We start from the raw sequence: 22,695 nt of genomic DNA, 5'->3' as shown, positions 1-22,695 counted from the left end.
GCATGGAGGGATAAGAATGGCAGTGTCTTAGAGATGTTATGCAGAAAGAATTGGCAAGATTTAGCCATAGCACGGATGTGAGGATCTAGAGAGAGGTCTGAGTTGAAAAAGATGCTCAGGTTACAGGCCTGTTTGTCGGGCAGGATGATGGTGTTGTCCCTAGTAACTGAGAATGGAAGCAGTAGGGAATGTTTCGCGGTGGGAGTTCGGAGCTGTGTTTTAGCCACACTTAACTTGAGCTGGTGACTGGACAGCCACAATATGTCAGAGAGATTGTTTGGGTATAGCTGTCACAGAAACTACTGTAACTGCTCTTGTCAGGACCGGCGCTAGAGTTTTTCGTGCCCTAGGCGCACGGCCATTTTGCCGCCCCGCGCGTCACTCCCGCGTCCGTTGGTCCGCGGCTCCGGTGGAGCTGCCGCAGCCGTGCCTGCAGGAGGTCCACCGGAGCCATGCGGGACCAGCAGACCGTCCGCAGCCATGCCTGCGGCAGCTCCACCAGAGCCGCGGACCAATGGACCCTCCGCAGGCACAACTGCGGCAGGTCCACCGGAGCCACCTGCCGCCCTCCCTGGGCAAAATGCCGCCCCCTGAAAATCCTGGCGCCCTAGGCGATTGCCTAGTTCGCCTCAATGGAAGCGCTGGCCCTGGCTCTTGTGCAGTTATACATGTGCTTCTAATCTGTGTGAGCAAGTTCCTGACTGCATACACAAAATGAGTGATTACATGTTCAAATGTGCCTAATCAACCATCTGTGCTCCATTTGCCTGCTTTGCACAAAGTAATTATGCCTGCGCACATAGTTAGACATGCAAATACACAAGCCAAAGTTTTTGGAATACCCATCCCTCACTGCCTTCTAATAATAAACAACTGAGTTTGTTTGCACTACTTGTGTTGCTGATTTCTAGTAACACTGGCACAGCTTTCACCACGCACATCAGTACGCTGACACTGGGCAAGTACGTCCGGTTCTCAGAAACATATCACAGCGATTGTAAAAATAACACATTTTGCAGGAAATTTTCTGTCAAAAGTTGCACTCTTTAAATGTTCCAGGAGCGTATCATTCAAAGCAGGTGAGCGTAGGGGCACTTTCTATTGTTTGGCATTTCTCCTCTAAAGAGGAAGATTAAACTGGACATAATGATGCATGTTGGCAATCCTACTGAAATGCATTATACCCAGCTGTCTACCATAGTTTAAAGGAAACTGGGGCTTTTATAATCTCTGCCTCTAGTTGAGGAAATGTGTGGATTGCCACTATAAATGTAGTTAAAATGAACACCTGTTGATCAAATAAGAAAAGCTCAATCTCTTTACTTAGAGCCTGACATCTAGTGGTCCTGAGGACCCCAGTTCCAGTTGAAGTCAGTGGGAGCAGCAAGTGCTTGATACATCTGAAAAACAGGCCTAAAAGGCACTGAATGCATACAGAGGAGTGGGGAAAGCCTCATTTTTAAATGGGAGTTCAGGATCCTCAGCATCTCAGAGAATCAGGTCTTTTAGCTCTATGATGCCAGGTTGCAAAGGGGGCAAGGGCAGTGGAGGGAGTATGGAAGCCATGCGAGGACAGAAACTAAACACAGTGGCACCTAGAGGACAATTTTTTTGGTGGGGCTTCAGTTGGACATGGGCACATCAAGGGCTAAATCCTGTTGAGCACCTCCAGCTCCCATTGAATACAAATGAATGCTTCAGATGTTGCTCTTAAAATCTGGCCCTAATTAAGGCCACTTCTGGAAGTGCCCTTCTGTGCTTTGCTGTGACTGGCATGCTGTTTGGTGACATACAGTTTTGCTGGTGTGCAGAGCCCTGCCAGAATGTGCACATAGGCATTCTGCAGTCCATACCTGCCAGCATCCTTTAATTTAAACACATGCACTCTCACTTGCATTGATTGTCATATATGTGCATAGATTCAGGCACAAACCACTAGAAGCACATGCCCTTCCAATGCTAAAGTTTTACTGTACAGTTCCAACTTAATGGCAAAATTGCATGCATTTCCAGGCCATAATTCAAATATGCAGTTATTTATTTATATTAAAGTAATGCCCAGGAGCCCCAGTCAAGGGAGGGCCCTATTGTGCCCAAGTATAAAGAAGACTCTCTTGGCCCTAGAGCAATGTTCCTCTTCTCTTTTTCATAGAGCTAAGTCTAAAGTAGGTGAGAAATAGGGGAACAGCTACCTTCTAATAATCCTCCCAGTTTATTAATGAACATTCCATTCACCTCAAAAACATCCAAGGGAAATACAAAAACTTCAGGCCATTTTCAACACCCTGGAAAATTCAGGATCCACAATAAAGCAGTCCCATTTCTCCCCGCAGAAAGGTTTGCTTTCTGACCCTAGACTAGAGAACAACCTGCAGGATTCCAAGGAAGCCCCAGTAAATTCTGAGAGCAAATTTCAAACTTAAAGGAACTGAAATGAGAAAATCTAAATTTTGAGAGTGGCCAGAGCAAGAGAACATGCCTTGAAGAGATTATAGTTTAACCTACCACTCTCTGATTTTATAAGAATCTCACTATGTACATGCACGCACACCACTTTTTAACTCACTGAACCCAGAACTCAGCATCAGGAACAACAGGAATTTGACTGAGTTTTTCAGTAGAAGAGGTCAGAAAAGGAGTTGTAGGGAAAAGCAACAGGCTCAATAGATCTGAGACTGTCACCTTTGAACATGGGATTACTCAACTGATTATGGATTGACAAGATTTTTCCCAGGGTACTATATTAAATAAATGTGATACAGTGCTAGTATTGCTCCTTTCTTGCTGCACTGGATTTTCTCTGGTCCTTTCATTTTGTGGCTGCAATCCATCTTTTAATGCTGGATGCTTCTGGATGCACAGCCTCTCCCAATAGACCCCTGCAGAGCAGCAGGATGGGTCAGGGAATATATTATACTTCTCTGTGTGGGGAGTCCCCCCTGCTTTTTATATTAGTTAAAGGTGACCGACTGCCTTACAAGTTAATCTCCTCTCCTTATGGCTTGCATGCCACCAAAGAAAGATATCTGCAGAATTGAGAGTGGAGCCCAGAGCCCAGCTGGGAGGTTTTGCTGCCAAAAGAGGTCAGGTTTCAGGATGAACTGTAGAGGGCAATGCTTTGGGTGAAGAAAGACAAAGATGTCTTGATAAATGCCAGTGCCTGAGCATTTGGCTGAAGAGGAGCATCAGCCATCAACATCCCACATGCTTATTATGTCGGCCTTCATGGCAGCTTAAAGTTTGTCTTTTTTCTGTTGAGCAGACGGGAAGTTTCATTGGTAAATGGAATGTTCTGCTTTTCTCAATCTAACAGTTGCTGAAAAAGCACTGCCAATCGTTCTAGTTGCATGCTTTAGCTTGGGTGTGATGTGTAGTGCCCCAAGCATTCTCACACTCCAGGGGGAAGTTGTCAGATGTTAAACCAGGGATCCCAAAACCCCACTGCAAAACGGGGCAGGAGGGAAATCTAAGGATACATTCACCAAGTATATATTTATATTTAAAAAATGTGGCTGCAGAAGCTGAGTTGCCATAGCTGTGAGAGACTCACTGAGACACAGTGGAATCCAGTGTTTTGGAAGGTTTCCTCATATGACACAAGGTTTTGGAATTTTACAGCTGGTAAATCCTTATTAACACAGGCAGCCACTACTGGCTTGGATTCCCTGGCTCAGTGTTTACTATGGGGGCTCTGAGTGGAAGCACGCCTGTTCCTGATTATTCAGCTTTGAAACTTGTTTAAAAAAAAACAACAATGACATTTCTTGGAATAAACAAAAGGCAGCGAGAGAAGCTCCCATCACCTGTTGAAAGTAAATTGATCGTATAAAAAGCTGGCGTGGATAGTGGAACTCCCCATTCTCCCACTTAGTCATCGCATCCTGGTGTGACTCATTTTCTTATATGGAGGTTCGCAGTGGTTTTATTTTGAGTGGAGCTTTTGTTTAAAAAAATATAGAAATATGTGTATGATATATATTTCTTATTTAAAAAAATGAAGTATATTTCCATGAATTGGCCTAAGGAATTATTTGGAACAGCTCTGGAACTACAATCTGACCCTGCTGTTTCACTACTCAACTACTGTATTTGTTTCATTGCAACTCAGGTCGAATTCCTTAAACAATAGACTCGGGGACAGCTCCTCTAAGACTTGTTCTCACTGTACCAAATGTCAGACTTGGGGTGGGGTTGAATGGTGGATGACTAATTTGCTGGCCTTTTACCTCCCAGACCCTGACATGTATCTTTGGCCTTGATGACTCAAATTCAAGGCCTCAGTGAAATGAAAGCACTGGCTTCAGCTCACCACAAGCACATCTTTATTAACCGCAATGGGAGTTTTGATCCAAGAACAAAAACAAAACACAAAAATCCACAGCATTCAACCCTTATGAAGAACTAAGTGGCCCATTTTGGGTGAGCTGTAAATGTGTTCCAGCTGCAGTAACTCTTAACTTTGAGAGTTATCTCAAAGTGGAGGTTCCCTGGGAGCACTGCCTTGGGCCACATTCTGACCTCACTTTCAGCGGTGTGACTCAGAGTAATGCCACTGGCTGAGATCAAATGCCATCCCTTTACAGTGTCTCCTAGGACGTTTCTGAACATTCCATAAGTGGATTCCGTTCCATCAGTGGAGTTGGCAAAGTTGTAATCGTTTTTGTTCTTGGGGCATCTTGAAAATTTTTTTAGGGTCTTCTCGGTGGGGGCTGGGGAGTAGCCTATCACCTGCTCATAAAAAGTCAGAGACATATTAATCCTCATGCATTTTGAGAGCGCTTCCAAGAAGCACTGTGAATAGCCAAGCCCAGAGGCAATGCTATATAGGCATTTAGTGATGAAACAACTGTCCTACCAGCCATGCTAAATTCCTTTAGAAGTTGACATGGGCTAACTGTGTGATGAAAAGTTAACACAGTGTCCATTAAATATTTGTTGTGATCCTTAAAAGGCAATGTACATTTTCAATTGAAAATCACTTACCAGCTGCTATAGAATCCACAGAATAATATGGTTAGTCTTCAGTTTGTGAGAACTGTGAAAAGAATTTCCTGACCATTTCAGTCCATCAGTCATGCCAGCTCAGCTAAGGCAGAAAGCTCATTTTCCTGCTAGTTAACAATCCATCGTAACGAATAAGGGATCATGAATAATGTGCAAAGGCTGTAACTGGTTCGAGAAAACTTATTTGACTAATTAAGAAAAACAACTACAAGGGACCTGCAGAGGATCATGCAAAGTTTTCCTAATGCAGATTGACACTTTCATTTCCCCCCAAAGTTTGAAGCAAGGCTTTTGGTCCGATCATGGTTTGGGCTAGAAAGGTAGAATTACATTCTTCTAACAACTCATTCATTTCTCTGACACAATCAGATCTCTCATCAGGGCTTAGCGCTAAAGCTCACTGCCCTGAAGCAGTACAAAAATCAGCTATTTCCTGAACATTTCACTGCACTGTATGTTAGAGACTTGCCAACTAAGACAAACCATTAAGTGAACAAATACAGGGAACCACACCGGTAAAAACTGAGAAGTCGGCTATCAAGGCCACTGTGGCTGAGAGGTCTAAATCCACCAGCTACATTTACCTTCTTGAGTTGATCTGCTGACCCTTCAGCGATGCTGTCTGAATTCTATACATAAAATCCTCACACAGAATTCAAGAGCGTCTTTGCTCATGTGGACTCTGGCAATGAGCTGGTTAGGAGCTGGGCTCATCTACTACTTTGGGTAGTAATGGCAATGCGTTTTCAAGTGGATGTCCTTTCAGGGATAGCGCAGCCACTGATTTTTAGGTAACAGGGCACACAGGGGCTTCATTGCCACTCTCATGTCCTTATGACGACTTAGTAAACATGATGATAAAGGGGTAAAAAAAATCATGAAAGTAGGTTTAGCTACAGTGCATTATGTCCCCTTTTTTAGAAATAGGTGTTCAGGGTCAGAAATAAATTCCTACCAAGCCTTCAACAGAATGCAGAACTGAATATATTCCAATGGTTTTGAAATGCATTTTCCACCATCACCCTCCACTTTAAGTTTCCTTTCTGGGTCCAAATTTTAGGTCCATTCCGGTAAACCATTCCGGTTGCCTATGTGCACAATAAGAAGAGACGACGTTTGAAAACATGCCAGTCCTCTTCTGGGGCAGTTAGGCTGTTCCATGAAGTGCAGGAACCCCTTCTGAAGGCTTGTTGCTTTGCTTTTGTGGCCTCCTTACTTCAGTACACTGGTGAAGAAGTTTTGATTCTAGCCAGCAGAAGGCAGTGTTATACACACACGCTTGGGGATAAATTATCAGCCAGGCTGATGCCCAGTTTTCTCTGTTAGCAAGCACAGAGGTGACTGAAAATGTGTTTCTATCTAATGCATGGAGAGAGCATGATTATGATATCTAAACACTATGCAGTTCCTCCAGTACTGACATTGGGCATGTTTCTCAGTGGGGAAGAAACCTATTTACATCAAGCTATAAAAACAGGCTTGAGAGAATTAGATTTTTATTTTTTTCTAATTTCAGTGGATAATATTGATGTTATTTTAAAGCCTTTTTTCAATTATTAATTTAAATTTTCACAGTTGATGGCTTAGACAAGAGAGGGGTCTGAAAATAATTACTCTGTCTCCCTCTAGTGGTGGCTAGGCCAGCTAGAGATTGATGAGCCTGCTACAGGTTGGCTAAGTGACGCAAGTCTTTTAGCTCAGGCACTACAGGCTCAAGAATTTAGTTCTAAGGGTCCCAGGTTGATCCCTGCTGACACCAACCAAGGGGGTCAATGTTACATTTACAACCATTAAAACACAAATTGTCAACATGTCCTGTCACAATACATAGCCTTTGATCCATGTCTAATACGTTCTCAAGCAGCTTTTTTCTGACTTTGCCTATCTGTAAATTTTGAGCATTCTCAGTGGAAATATTTTATTTGTTGGTTGGTGTGTGTGCGCGCGCATGGTGAAATCAACATTTATTGATATTTACCAATAAAAAGAGAATCCTTCCAAGCCTATAGAAAGGCTATCGCGTCTCAATCTCAGCTGAGACCTATAGATTTTATTATAATATAGGTATTAGTAACCCGTGCATCTCTCAGTGCATCCACCATTCTGGTAAAAATTCCACTTTTTCAGAAGAAGGACAAGGTGGGTGAGGTAATATCTTTTATTGGCGCAGCTTCTGTTGGTGAGCGAGAGAGAGAGACATGGCTACAGCTACACTGCATACGTCTTTTTAATAGCTCATTTTAGAATTTTGCTTCAATCTCTCTCTCCCCTTCCTTCCACACACATTTATGCATATTTCATGCTGGTGAAATGTGTTGTGTTGGCAGCTGTGTGGAAAGTATTCTGTGTTCAGGGCTTTCCCAGATTGCCCCATCAGTGAACCCAAGAGATGCCATCTCCATGTCACATTTTATTCAGATTTTCAGTTATCTTTCTGGGTGTGCACAATTCAGAGGTTTCTTTTTTTTATTATTATTGTTATGAAAAAAAATAGGTTAAAGTGGGGTTCTTTTTAATTAATGCAGCCATTAATGCGTGGCCTCATAGCCTCTGCCCGAGGCTTGCTCCATTGATCATAGTCCTGGGGGTTAAGGGAAAAGCAAATATTGACCATCTAAAATTAGGGTTTGTATGTGCATGATTATAAAAGAAAAGCAGCAAGACAGATGGAGCATGCCACATGATATTTACGCATAAAGGTCAGTGCATGAGCTGCAAAATGTTTATATTCAACAGCGTTTCAGTGCTTAAAGAACAGGAATTGTCACTGGTGACAGATTTGGTAGGAAAATGTTTAACGGCTGCGGGCATAAATAGATCCATGTAGAAGCATCCGTCATCATTAGAATGATAACCCCAAAATAAATACATTCCTTGTTTACTTGGCATTAGCCTCATTCCCACTCTTAATCCCCATGGACTTTGAACTCCGTCTAAACATCATCTGACTTTTATGCCTGGATTCATTAGGTTTCAAGGCAGTTTCAGTGGCTCAGTCACTAAATCAAATCAAATGTTGTTGTGGTTTGCGTTCACAGGCCTCTTGAGTATTGAATATGACTCTGAGGCCTGTGTTGCCTTTGTTTTATGCATTACTGATGGCTAAAACTCTCTGCTTATGGTACGTCTATGACCAAGGTAACTGTTATATAAACACTGGGGTACGGCACACAATCTAAGATGATCATATTCTGTAATGAGGAAGAACAGTGGCAAAAGTCCCATTTAGTTGCCTTAGTTGTTATTAGGGATCAGTCATATTGCATTGTTTAGATGACTCAATGTTATATGCATGTGCCTGCTGGCTTTGAGGGTTAGTTAAGGAACTGTTTAACTCATGCAGTTACAAGAGTAAGACTAGCCCCCAGACCTGTAGCTAGAAATATACCAGTCAGCTTTTGGTTTTACAAATAGGATTTTCTTGGCTAATTTGGTGTTCAACTGTATCCTAATTCTTAACTCCTCTCCAATTCAAGAATTTATAGTACTTAACCTACAACAGCAAAATCTCATAACAGTTCATAAACTCCACTATGTGTCAAGCAAGCCTCTAACCTTCACCTTGTCCAAAGGTGTTGTTTTAAGTACTGGCTGGAACAATGAGTGCCCAGCTTGTCACTCATGAAGTCCTGGCTTCAAATGCAAAGGCAAGAAAAGGTCAAAAATGAAAATTAATTGAACAGAATCTGTAGTGAATTTCCACATCTCACGTGGTAGTTTAAAGATGCCAAGGGCAGAAATAGCAAGTATCTGCCTTTGAGGCACTGACAGTAATATGGAGAACCAGGACTGTAATAAAAGGAGGTTTTGCATGTCGAGAGTTGAGGTGCTTTGGCAGAGCTGGGTGGAGACCCAGGACTAGGCAGCAGGAGGTGCTTTGTCAGAGTGGTGTATGGGACAATGCACTACAGCAAGTGAAAAGTGACATTCATCCCCAGATCAGTGTAAACACCATTGCAAAGGGTCTGCCTCCAGCTGTGCTTTTCAACTGCTTTAGCCCTATCCTTCAGATCCTCAAGCAGAAAAAAATCCCCAGTCAACTCCTAATTGATTGATTTATAAACTATTTTACTGTAAGACACATTTTGCTGTTGATCTCCTCCTCCTCTTACAGTCAGAGGAATCGCAATATCAATCTCTTTGGTATTTTTGATTTACGAGAAATCTTTAAGAGCTAGTGTGATGGCCTTTCACCATAACGACCAGCTACAAAGGGAATTCTTCAGTAAGTGCTGCTTTTCAGCCATGAGGTGCCCTTGTTTTTGCTGGAGTAAACCCAGAGCTGCCACACACAAAAAAAAGGTGTTTTCATTTCAGCTGACTCGATAGGTTTCAGCAGTAAATGTGTTAACAGGAGCATAGCTGTTACCTGTGACAGTCCACAGCAGTGGCCAAAATAAATGCTCATTATTAAAATTCTGGAATCCTCTCCATTAATTTACACAGTGGTCCTCTGGGATGTTAGGGCTAAGCAGCAAATCAGGTGAGAGGCTTGCAGACTCTAATTACAGTTTGCTTATGCTGTCTGCACTCTGGAACTCCATTACTGCATGTAAGAATATATAGAAGAGACAACGGGCTCACTTTGGAGGAACTGAACTGTTCAGTAGTAAAAGGAAATTATTCTGCATTTTCTTCCTGTAGAGTAACAACAAAAAAAGTATCCAAGAGGGTGCTAAAGATGACAATAAAGAAGATGATGCTGGCACCTAGCCCCAGATTGTGATAAACTATGCATATCTGCAGTCCCAGTTTGCTCTGGGCATTGTGTAGGCATTTGTGTTTGATTGCACATGCAGGTAACTGAGTATCTAACTGGGCATTTTGCATGCCAGTGCTGTGATTGTCCAGAGTATCCTGGTGACGGAGTGTGCAGTTCTGAAAAATCTGTGCCTCCAGATTTTAGACAAAGGGCTAGATTGTGCCTTTAGGCACAGCTCTGGACAGTGCATAAACTATACAACTTCAGGAGTAGTCTCAAGGGAGGGACTGTGACTCAGAGACATGTTGAGTCATAATTCCTCCCCTGACGCCGCCTTGTTGGGGGAGAGAGGATGGAGAGTGATTTACTGCTCACTTGTAACAGTAGTACTGCTCCATAGTTCTTGCATTGGCTCAACTACTCTGTTCAGTGAGAGGGGTGGATGGAGCCAAGTCTCCAGCCATTTGTACACTCTCTCCACTGCAGGGAGGGAGTAAGTGGGTGACTGGTCCCACTTATGCCTGTGCACCCAGATCCAGCTAGTCCTTAGAATGGATATAAGGGGGATTCTTCCTCTCTCTCTTTTAGAGGCTGTTTGAGTCAGAGCCTTGGCTGGGTAGTAATTCAGTAGTAGTAGTACTAGCAGTTAGATTACGCCAACTCCAGTAATTCCATCTGGGCTACAAATCCCCTTGCACTTTCAACTGGATTGAGTATTCTTCACTTTCTGCTCTCCAGCATGTAGTGATGCTGCTACACACTGTTAAACAACAGCTATATTCCAACCCAGAGGTGGCTGCATTTCAGCAGTGGGTGCCCCTGATCTACCTCGTAGGGGTGCTGACTCAATTACTTATTGTTGGATAAGTGCTTTGAGATCATTGGATGAAAGGCATTATAGAAGAACCACATACTGGACCAAATTCATCCCTGATGGCTGCCGGTGGAGTTACACTGGGATGAATATGACATGTTGTTATTATTACTTAGGGTAGGTCTGCATTTCAAGCTGGAAGGTGTGAAGTCCAGCAGAAGGAGATATACCTACTTTAGATCTTATTCATCTTGTGCACCAAAAATAGAAGGATACCAGCAGCAATGCAAATAGTGGGAGGGGCTAGCTGTCCTGAGTACACCCCTAGCATCTTGGATGGGTACATACTCAAGGCAGCTAGCCCCTCACCACCCTAGCTACGCTCAAGCACAAGTATCTCTCCTGGAGTTGGAATTAGCCTCTGCTTATGGGCTGCAGGGAGGAAACAGATTAGACAGCCAAGTGCAACTGTCATGCCAGTTCTCATTAGCCACATGGAGTGGAATACAAAGAGAAAACAAAGAGCATAAATGGTGCAAAGTACATTAAATAAAAACACAAAAATCCTCACAATCCTCTTTCATTTTCCTGCATTCTTTGCTACCATTTGGACTAGAAGCAGAAGTCCCAATATAACACAAGAGAGGTTGCTCTTGCAGAATTTCCAGGCATCAGGAAACATAAGTCGTCTTATAAGAAGCAGATTTCATTAGATTTCCACCCCAGTTCTGTAGATCCAAAGCATATGTATAAGCGTCAGGGAAACCTTCCAACAGAACCTCACCTTTGAAGATTCCACCCCCCTCTCTCCCCACCCGCTGCACAAACACTCAGCTAGTGGCTGAACTGTTGAAACAGTTTTGGGTGCTGGCTCAGTGATTTGGATGACAGTTCCCATAATTCATATTAATCAAATTTTCAGAGAGCTATTAGGAGTTTTTGCACTCCATCAGCATTTTTAAAGCAAATCACCTGACTAAAACCCCAATGCAATGTACTGAAAATTTTAGCGGCAGGGCTCAAAGTCTTTTAAAAAAAGAAAAGCAGCTTCCAAATTATTTTTTGGGTCAATGAAAAAATATTCCTGGCTAGATTGAGCCCCTAATTTGTGCACTAGTACTAAAAATGCATGTGCATTGACCAGTTGGACACGCAATAGCTTGCCTGGCATGCGTGCACATGGTGATCGGGCGCACAATCGGATGCCTATAGTTTTTGAACCCTACTAATTTAATTCTACTAATAGAAAAAATTTTTTATTGTTGTCACATGCTCTAAATATGCTTCAGTGCATTCAAATAAATGCCCTACAGCACGTGTAGAGTATATATTACAGTAAACGGATCTCTAAGATAAATTGCTCTTAGTAGGTGGGTTTTATTTCCTGCATGGCCCATTAAGAGGTGGCTCAGAAGCATGCAAGCAGTACAACTAATAAAGCTATTAAGGCTGGTCGATTTATGTAGGTATCGTACACAACGTATGGGCCAATCATGACGGTTCCAAGGAGACATTTATTTCTGTTTCGGCAAAATTTAATTTCAGTCCAACAGTTTACATTTCACACACAAAACCTGGGATGCCATTTTATCAATGTGCAGTAGTACGCAGTGTTTTACAGTAGCAGACAGTGAGCTAAATTGGTGTTAATGGACACCCATGTACTGTTGTGAGAAATGTCCCAGGCTGATGCAGGTTCAGCACAAAGAATGCAATGGCAGAGCAGTGTACATATAATCTATTTTAGATGGATATGTAAAAAATATGTGTAACACAATCAAAGTGACATTGCACCTCATAGAGACTAAATATGCAATGACTCCAAAGCCCTCAGCAGTCTCCAAAGTAACTGCCAGGCACTTCACAGGACATATTTTGTACTATATTTCTTTGAACAGCCCTTAAATGAAAAATTATTCAGGGTATATGACTTACCTAATATTGTTAGCCTTGGGTTGCTAAGAGACTTTGGACTATGCTACTGATAATGCTAGAGAGCAACAGAAAGAGAGAAAGCAGATTGAATTACTGTAGGCCAAATTCTGCTCTCAGTTATATTCGTGTAATTCCATGAACTCACTGGAAGTGCACGATTGTAATAGGCAGCAGAACGAGGTTCTGTGTTTCAGTGGCCATCATTATGGATGTGATGGATTTATTGCTAATTAGAGCATATACAGTAAATCGTCAATCCATTGTAGTTGGATAACCCAGACAGTGAATGTATATGGCAGTTGTTAGAAGTTTGGAGTAAAGACATACTGAAGGTGCATATCTAGCTACAGGTTATTTTTATTACTGGCTAAAGTAGATGGGTTGATAGATAGCTATCATGTACATTTAGGCTTCATGTTGTACATATCAGAACAGGAAGAGGACACAAATAGCACAAAGAAATCAGACACCTTGTAACTGTCTTTCCAACTATGGTTCTTAAAAAGTTTGGGTAGAATAAAATAAAACAAATGGATGAGTCGTCTTCTAATAATAATAACAATGTTCCCTCTTTCCCTTCACCTTGGGTAATATCTTTTTTCCTGTTTAAAAAAAAGCAGTAACAATCTGTCCCTATAAACTACTACTAGAGACAGCTGGGGCTTTGATTTTCAGAGGTGCTAAGCACTCACACCACTAGGTGATTTCAGTGAGAGCTCTGGGTGCTCAGTATCTCTGAAAATCAAAGCCCCAGCTCTCTCAGTTTGGGCACTTAAAACCAGTGACACACAAATTTAGGTGAAAAATTAGGATTTATATTTCAATAAATAATAGCTTTTTACTAGAAACTAATCCTCCAGTCAGTAACATGCGTGTTACTAAGGAAGATGAAGACTTGCATGGTTTTGTGGTTAAAACAAACAATGAAAATTCATCCGGGTTCTGCTGAGCCGCTAACTCACAGTATGACTCTGGTCAAATCATTTGACCTCCTTGTACCCTCAGTCCATTCTGCTGGCTGAAGTCAGAGCCTTGCTGAAAAGCAAGATGTTTCATTTGTATTGAACATTTCTAATATTTACATGTAAAGCATCAGCTGAGCCTCAATTCAGAAAAGCACGTAAGCATGTGCTTAACTTTAAGCCTGTGCATAAATCTTTTTCTGTTCAGGAAAGTACTCAAGTACATGCTTACATTTAAATCCCATTGACTTCAGTTGGAACTAAGCATGTGCTTAAGTGCTCTGCTAAATTAGAGCCTTAATGACTAATTTGACATTATTGAAGTCAGATTTCTGATAACATTTTCCAACAAGTTAATAGTGTAATATTACTTTTAGATGGTCAGCAGATCTGGGAGATGGAGGCGACAGTGGATAAAGATAAGAGCCAACCTGTAAGTATGCAACATAATGTATGTCCTTTACTCTCTGATTTTCAGCTATATGCTGAGAACATCTTCTGCAAGGTGCTGAGCACCTCCAACTTCCATTGACTTCAGTGGTAGTCCAGGCTGCTCAGAGCTTTGCAGGCTGAGAGCCTTTGTTTGCATTTACATTCTGGGCCTGATTCTGCAAGATGCTAAGCAGCCTTGACTCCTGCTGAGGTCAGTGGAAAACTTAGAGGATACCATCAGCGCCTTCTAGGTTCCAGCCCTTATTGTGCAATGGGCCTTATCTGCTCCTAAGGAAGTGAATGGCACTGTTGCTATGGAAGTTGGATCAGTGGGATCAGATTGTAAAAAAGTAATAAATACATATATAGAATAATTACATTTCATGTTTATCAAGTGCATGAGAGTAGTTAAAGCACTGAAACATTAATCAGTATTGTATGTGTTCTCTTTAGCTGAGACTTCTCTCTTCAACATCAGGACACTAGCAACAGAAGCCATAGAGGATGTGACATTTAAATACCAGTTTCCTATATCAGAAATCTTCCAGTCCTAACCCACCTGTCCCTTCTTTCCCCACATCCTCCTTTTCAGAGGGGAACAAGAAAATTCCTTTTCCTTCCTCCAAGGATATATACTCCATGGGGTAGTTGCCTGAGAGCCTGTTGATCATTGGACTTTGGTTTCTAATACCATATTGTCACCTTTCATTGTTTCAGAGCATGCTTTTTGTAGAGATACCAGAGTATCGGAACAAGCACATCCGTACACCTGTGAAGGTGAATTTCTATGTCATCAATGGGAAAAGAAAAAGAAGTCAGCCACAGCATTTTACCTATCACCCAGGTAATTCTTTATGCAGAGGGCAGATTGGGCTACAGTTTCTGTCAAGGCAGGCTTTGTAGTCTGATACCTCATTCTCTTGTCATTAACAAAGCATCTGAATTTTTCTAATTTAATGCAGATTTATTGCCAGATCACCAGTTACTATTGGTTTAAAGGTTGCATGTAATTTTGGGGGAGGAATTTTTTTATATATATACATATGTGTATGTCAGGGGGCTTTACATCAGATGTCCAGGAAATGGGCTGATCTTGCCCCACTTAAGACAATAGTAGTTTGCAAATGATTTCAGTGAGAACAGGATCAGATGCTTATGTGCTCTGACCCTGTGAAAACAATGAATATTGCCTTACCTAGTTGACATGTACCACAGTAAGTTAACATCAGATCTGGGGAAAGGAGTACTAGAGTATGGAAGGAGAAGAGTAGGACATATTCTTTAACATAGGGCCAGTTTAGATATGAAAGAAAAGTTTGGATGCTTCTCAAACTCTTTCCCTTGGGAATTCGTGAGCAAGAAGTGAAACAGAGTTACTCATGAGATTCCCAGCACTTCCTAGTTTTAGCTGATTTTCTCAGTGGAAACCAGAAAGCAAAAACTAACCTGACTGGATTTTTCAAGCTCTGAAATGATATCTCAGTGCTGCTAATTTCTAAGGATGGGGAAACATCCCAGATCAGTTCTTACTTGGTACAAAGCATTTCACCCGTCCCTAGTAGAAAATGCTTCACTGCTCTATATGATTCATAGTTAGAGAGAGGATATCATTAAGGCTTTTGATGGCCACTAAATTGTTGCACTGTGAAATTACATTTGTAAATATGCTGTTATTTCAAAAAGAGCCTCAAAATGTAAACTTTTAAAAAAGCTATAAGATTCCATTAGAAGTTTATATGTCTAAAGGTTTCAGAGTGGTAGCCGTGTTACTCTGTATCAGTAAAAACAATGAGGAGTCCTTGTGGCACCTTAGAGACGAGCAAATTTATTTGGGCATAAGCTTTCGTGGGCTATAATCCACTTCATCAGATGCATGGAGTGAAAAATCCAGTAAGCAGGTAGAAATATAATATATGTAATAAAATGTAAAATCATTTTCCCTCTGTTGATACTCACACCTTCTTGTCAACTGTTGGGAATGGGCTGCATCCACCCTAATTGAATTGGCCTTGTTAGCACTGACCCCCCACTTGGTAAGGCAACTCCCATCTTTTCGTGTGCTGTATATTTATACTGTACTTTCCACTTGCTGTATTTTCCACTCCATGCATCTGATGAAGTGGGTTTTTGCCCACGAAAGCTTATGCCCAAATAAATGTGTTAGTGTCTAAGGTGCCACAAGGACTCCTCGTTTTTATCTGTCTACATAACTATTGTCCAGTCTGCCTGGTATGTATCCCTGAACTAAGATTCAGGGCATTAAAATGTCGGGGGGGTTACAAGAAGTGAAAATTGCATCATTTTCCCAGCACATCAAGATTCAGTCAACTTTTACAATGGGAGTTTATTCTCCTTTTATTGATGCTGGCAGACTGGGTCTCGAAGACAGCTCTAAAAATGGTCAAGCCTAGGCTGCTCCTCTGGGTCTCTATTTAATCTCTTGGACTGAAAAACAGGGCTGCAAATCTTGCAATATCAACACGTCTCATAAACTGTCTATTAATTCCTTTTTCCACTGGGGCCAGAAGTACTATGAGGAATGTCTCTTTCCTGGTTTCTTCGTAGTTTTGCTTTGGGTTCCACCTAGAGCTAGAAATTGCAGAACCAAGCCAAAAATGAATTAAAATGACAGCAATAAAAATAATAAGCTAATCTGAATTTTTGAACCTTGAGAAACGTGAAGCTGAAGTTTTGGGTAAAGCTTTTGTCCATCCTAATGCTAAGTGCTTTCACAAGAGATTCTCCCATGATTGCACTCAAGCAATTTAGTACCTGTAGTGCCCTTGTAGAGAGTGCACTCACCCACACACACTCTCACAATAACTTAGGTCTCTTCTTAGTGCCAGGGAAAAACAATCTTTGTTTCTCAGTTGCACATTAAAAATAACGTCCTTTGCATGCTTTATTCTAGTACCATCAATCAAAACAGAGCCCATTGATGACTATGATCCAGCTTTAATCTGCAATACAGTACACAGTGGTCTGGGAACAGTAACACAGCCATACTATTCACAGCACACAATGGTCACCGAATCCCCTTCCTGTCTTGTGGCCACTATGGCTTCCTGCCAGCAGTTGCATTCAGGCCTGTCTTCTACTGATTCTCGATATCATCAGCAGAACCCAGCAGCTGTAATATACCAAAGAAGCAAAAGTCTCAGTCCTAGCCAACTAGGCTACCAGCAGTCTAGTTTGATGGCCACACAGGTTTCCATTTCAGATGCACACAGGTCAGTGCTGGTGCATGCTGGTTCCCCAGGCCAAACCTCAGCTGTGCTCCACCACTCTCCAGCCAGTCAACAATCTTCTCCCGTGATTCACTATTCTCCAACCAATCAGCAGCTGAGGTGTGGAAGCCATCAAGAATTCCAGCATATCATGTGCTGTGAAAATTTTACCTCTAATGTAGCAAGACCCAGCCAGCCTCAGGTCAGTCAAGCACAAAGGATAAGTCCAAGTTCATATCCTACCGTGATTCAGCAGCAGACAGCCACCAGCCAGAGAGCAGCAAAAAATGGACCACCCGTTAGTGATCAGAAAGAAGTGTTACCAGCCGGAGTCACTATTAAACAGGAACAGAACCTGGACCAAGCATATCTGGATGATGGTAAGCAGCACTCTTTTTTTATTACATATAATTCCATCTGGTCCTCTGCACAAAAATAATGTGGTCTCCTTCTTGACAGGGTAAGAACCCATCCCTTGTAAAGTTTTATATTTTCTTAATGTAAGAGCCTTTCATCAGCTGCATTTTTGGTAGATAGCAACACACTTTGGCAACTCAGAAAAATGAAGCATTTCTACAGTCTATAGAAAACCTCTGTCTTCATGTCACAGGGTGAGCTGTCAGGTTTTAAACTGCTTCTAATTTTTTTTCCACTTGTCAAACATTAGTTGAAAATGGAGAAACTGACACAAAAGTGGTTTTTTTCAGAATTATTTATATCAATGCAAATTCCACAATGTAAAAACCCTTTTGTACATTTAATAAATACATTTTTAAAAAAGCCTAATTGAACAGTCCATGAAGACACATAATGAATAGGGTAGTGCTGCAGGCAAAACTATTGCAGATGTTCTAGATGAACAGTAGTACATTGATTGGTAAAACAATGTCATTTCTTTGTTGTGAGCCCAGTAGATTTAGCTGTCAGGACTGAATAAAAGCAAGACTAAAGCTTTGTTTGAATATATCCTGCTTAGGTAGATAAGAGTTATTGGCAAACTGGTTGATTGGTTGTTTTGTTAAACATTAGTACTATTTCATAGCAGGCAAAAAATACAAAGCTAAGGCTTGGGGGCTAGATCCTGTTCCCATTAAAGTTAGTAGCAAAACCCATGTTTACTTCCGTGAGAACAGAAGCCCTTGATTAGAATGTTGCATAGAAATGGAGTGGGCTAGATTGTGCAATTGTGTATATAAAATGTGCACCTAATTTTCATAGACTGTTACTGCGACTGCACTCACAAGTATTGTGCAAAATGCTAATTTTGGTCCCATGTGTGTGCATGTGCAATTCTGACACCCGATATATAAATTAGGCAAACAATACTTAGTGATTTTGCCGGCACTGTTATAGATTTTGAAAGTCTAGCCCTGTCAGTCTTTCTTTGTGAACCCAGAAGTACGGAGTATTTGAAGACGCTTTTACCTGATATGATCATCATGGCTGCTTGCTGCAGGCAGAACAGGTTCCTCCTCCCGACCCCTCACAGACACACTTTTTTTCCTTCTTAATGTAGCCCGTATTTGAAATGTTTGAGCTTCTTCATTCAGCCATGGCAGTTGATGTCATCTTGGCACCATCACAGCAATCATTCTGGGGCAGTTCTTACAACTATAAAATGGTCCTTGTCTGCAGAGAGAATTTTGCTAGTATTTTTTGGCCATGAAATAAAATAAAATAAACAAAAGCCAGGGACTGCTCAGGGAAAGGAGCGTTAGAGCAGCGCGAGGTAATTTTTTCTGTAATAAAAGTGGCCACTGTGTCTTAACATTCTTCTAATATTAGGGCATCAGAGATTCTTCCTCCTTTCTATAAATATTGGGGACACACACAAAAATCTCATGGTTGCAATACAAATGAGAAAATAAGGAGATTCAAAGTTAAGGCTGATGAACTTTGGGCCTGTTTCAGAGCCCACTGAAGTTAAAAGAAAGACTTCAGTGGGCTTTGGGTCATGTCTGTAATGCCTAGCTATATTATGAGTGCATCAGAATGGTATATACTGTACCTCAAAGCATGTGTTACAAAATAGGGGGGCTAGTGAAAGACTGGCAGTGAGTTAGGAATGAAATTCCAGGCTTCTGCTTAAATATCTTCGTCATCAGGTTGGCTGCTGGTCTGTATACTAATGTTCCACTGAACTCTATGGGATATCAGCACCTACATTCACAGTAGGTGCCTTCCTCTTGGGAACACATGCAAAAATTGCTTGCCACCTGTGCATATAAAGTTAGTTGTTTGTGGGAGCTGTGTCTGAGGAAGGTCTACAGAACAGAACCCTTTTCTATGGAGAAGTTTTGCAAGTAACACAACAGGGTAAAAGAGATGCTTTGGTCTGACATTTGGACACATTTTATTTACCTGTTTAAATCATAATAGCTCACTGGAACCCTTAAAGTCCTTATCATAACTTGTATTCTTATTCAGAGGCTTCTTTCAGCTATTTTTTAGGCTAGAGGCCATATCCATTCATGGAATGGAAATATTAAATAGGCACAAATTATCATGATATTGCACATTATATGTCAAAACCAGAGGTCAGCTCTCAGTCATCTGAATTTTCAGAAACCTCATATTAATTATAAGGTATTATGCCCAAGCTGGACTATGGGGAACTATTCACACTAATATTTCCCTTCCCTACATGTTTACTTTATTAAGAAGGAGCCCTTGGGGTCATTATGATTCCAAAATGTTCAGGTTTTGAAAACCACTTTGCTTTTCCATAGGGAAAAGTGATTCAGAATATAAGAAAAACCACATTTTACTAACTAGAAAATGTATTTTTGCACTTCATAGTATTAAAAGAAACCCGGATCAATATGATTATGGCAATTTTACAAGTCCCTTTGGCTGAATCAATCTCCTGAGATTATAAATGGTGATTAATCTTGCTGTGACACTTATTGGGTAGATGCTTAGATGACTGTACCCATGGCTAGTTCCTCGTTGTATTTAGCTGTGACACTCTGAGTGCCTTTCTCAGGCCTGAAGAAGAGCTCTGTGTAGCACCAAAGCTTGTCTCTTTCACTGAGAGAAGTTGGTCCAATAAGAGATATTACCTCATCCACCTTGTCTCTCCCATTCCCATGGTTAGGTTTAACCGGCTGGATGGTTTTATTGTGCTGTAGCTCTCTACTTCTGCATAGCTACTACTAAGACAATGGTTGTTTTGGTGTCTCTTGCTTCCCTTCTCTCTTCTTCCCCTTCTCCTATCTTTCTCCTCTAGTCCTTCATCCTGTTCTTCTCTCATAGACTCATAGACTCTAGGACTGGAAGGGACCTCGAGAGGTCATCGAGTCCAGTCCTCTGCCCTCATGGCAGGACCAAATACTGTCTAGACCATCCCTAATAGACATTTATCTAACCTGCTCTTAAACATCTCCAGAGATGGAGATTCCACAACTTCCCTAGGCAATCTATTCCAGCGTTTAACTACCCTGACAGTTAGGAATTTTTTCCTAATGTCCAACCTAAATCTCCCTTGCTGCAGTTTAAGCCCATTGCTTCTTGTTCTATCATTGGAGGCCAAAGTGAACAAGTTTTCTCCCTCCTTCTGATAACACCCTTTTAGATACCTGAAAACTGCTATCATGTCCCCTCTCAGTCTTCTCTTTTCCAAACTAACAAACCCAATTCCTTCAGCCTTCCTTCATAGGTCATGTTCTCAAGACCTTTAATCATTCTCGTTGCTCTTCTCTGGACCCTCTCCAATTTCTCCACATCTTTCTTGAAATGCGGTGCCCAGAACTGGACTCAATACTCCAGTTGAGGCCTGACCAGCGCAGAGTAAAGCGGAAGAATGACTTGTCGTGTCTTGTTTACAACACACCTGTTAATGCATCCCAGAATCACGTTTGCTTTTTTTGCAAAAGTATCACACTGTTGACTCATATTAAGCTTGTGGTCTACTATGATCTCTTTCTGCCATACTCTTTCCTAGACAGTCTCTTCCCATTCTATATGTGTGAAACTGATTGTTCCTTCCTAAGTGGAGCACTTTGCATTTATCTTTATTGAGCTTCATCCTGTTTACCTCAGACCATTTCTCCAATTTGTCCAGATCATTTTGAATTTTGAGCCTGTCCTCCAAAGCAGTTGCAATCCCTCCCAGTTTGGTATCGTCTGCAAACTTAATAAGCGTACTTTCTATGCCAACATCTAAATCGTTGATGAAGATATTGAACAGAGCCAGTCCCAAAACAGACCCCTGTGGAACGCCACTTGTTATACCTTTCCAGCAGGATTGGGAGCCATTAATAACTACTCTCTGAGTACGGTTATCCAGCCAGTTATGCACCCACCTTATAGTAGCCCCATCTAAATTGTACTTTCCTAGTTTTCTATAAGAATATCATGCGAGACCGTATCAAATGCCTTACTAAAGTCTAGGTATATCACATCCACCACTTCTCCCTTATCCACAAGGCTCGTTATCCTATCAAAGAATGCTATCAGATTAGTTTGACATGATTTGTTCTTTACAAATCCATGCTGGCTATTCCCTATCACCTTACCACCTTCCAAGTGTTTGCAGATGATTTCTTTAATTACTTGCTCCATTATCTTCCCTGGCACAGATTTCTCTCTCTAGATTTCCGCTGACAGGCCAGGATTGGTGGGGTTTTTGGTTTGGTTTGGGTTTTTTTGTATTACAGTTGCATCCTTCCCTCTCCTCTCTGTCTCCAAGTCCGTTGATCTTGTGGTTATTGCAAAGTCTTGCAATTCAGGGAACTAAGAATCTATTCTCAGCTCTGACATGAAGTTCCTGTGTGACCCTGGACAAACTTACCCCATCAGTTCCTCATCTGTTCAATGGGAGATAACCACTACTGCCACACAGGGCTAGCGTTCGTTAATGTTTGAACAATCTTGGAAGCCACCAGAGAAAAACAGGGTACAACTATTATTATTATTTCTCTTTATTTCTTCTGGGCCTCTTGTGTTTCTGCTGCTAAGTCTGCTATGTTGTCTCCATGTAGTAATTCTCCTCCCATCTCTGCAGCTAAAAAGCAGCTTTTCTTCTTTTTGAGATCATGACTCTTTCTTTACCCAATACATTCTTGGCTGCAAGGACCCCTGATGCTGGCACACACTATTAGAGTAATCCACTTAGCCCCTCATTTTCCTCCTACTTTTAAAATATGATTCTTGTTCTACCTACAAACAATATTGCCACTTGCTGTGACGAAAAGCTACACATACTCATCAGTGATGCCTTCCTATGATAGTTCCACGGGTGTGTGTGCCACCTTACAACAAGAGGTCAGCTGGCTTGTGTAACCCACACACCTTCTGGGTGGGGTGTTTTGTCCCAGCTAGTGGCACTGAGACCACTTAAAGAGAGAGTTAAATGAGTCTGCTCTAAGCCTTAGCCAGCAGCCAGTCAGTTTTTAGCTCATGGAGTAGAGGCTCATGCACTAAGCTGCAGAGGTCCCAGGTTCAATCCCGCCTGCTGGCGACCGGGGTATGTCGGCATTACACTTGCACTAACTACTTTCCCAAACCACTGCTGCTCACTTCCAGCTTCCTTAGTCTCACAGTAAGGGCTGGCAGAACCATTGTCCTTCCATAACTTTATTTAAAGGGAGCATAGAACCAAGCTATCCTGCAGTTTAC

At 41.7% G+C, this 22,695-nt stretch overlaps 1 protein-coding gene across 7 annotated transcripts in view; it reads left to right on the top strand.

The window, feature by feature from the left end:
• NFATC2 (nuclear factor of activated T cells 2) overlaps window positions 1–22,695 on the top strand; it is a 117,661-nt gene that overhangs the window by 54,999 nt on the left and 39,967 nt on the right. For all 7 annotated transcript variants that reach the window (XM_050918112.1, XM_050918109.1, XM_050918108.1 and 4 more), the window contains exons 7-9: window positions 13,795–13,850; window positions 14,567–14,693; window positions 16,761–17,456. In XM_050918112.1, coding sequence (XP_050774069.1) covers window positions 13,795–13,850; window positions 14,567–14,693; window positions 16,761–17,456 — 879 coding nt within the window. The remainder of the gene's footprint in view (window positions 1–13,794; window positions 13,851–14,566; window positions 14,694–16,760; window positions 17,457–22,695) is intronic.

Source organism: Gopherus flavomarginatus, chromosome 11, assembly GCF_025201925.1.
Source record: "Gopherus flavomarginatus isolate rGopFla2 chromosome 11, rGopFla2.mat.asm, whole genome shotgun sequence".
NCBI classification, from domain to species: Eukaryota; Metazoa; Chordata; order Testudines; family Testudinidae; genus Gopherus; species Gopherus flavomarginatus.
This window is presented reverse-complemented; position numbering and strand designations above follow the sequence as displayed.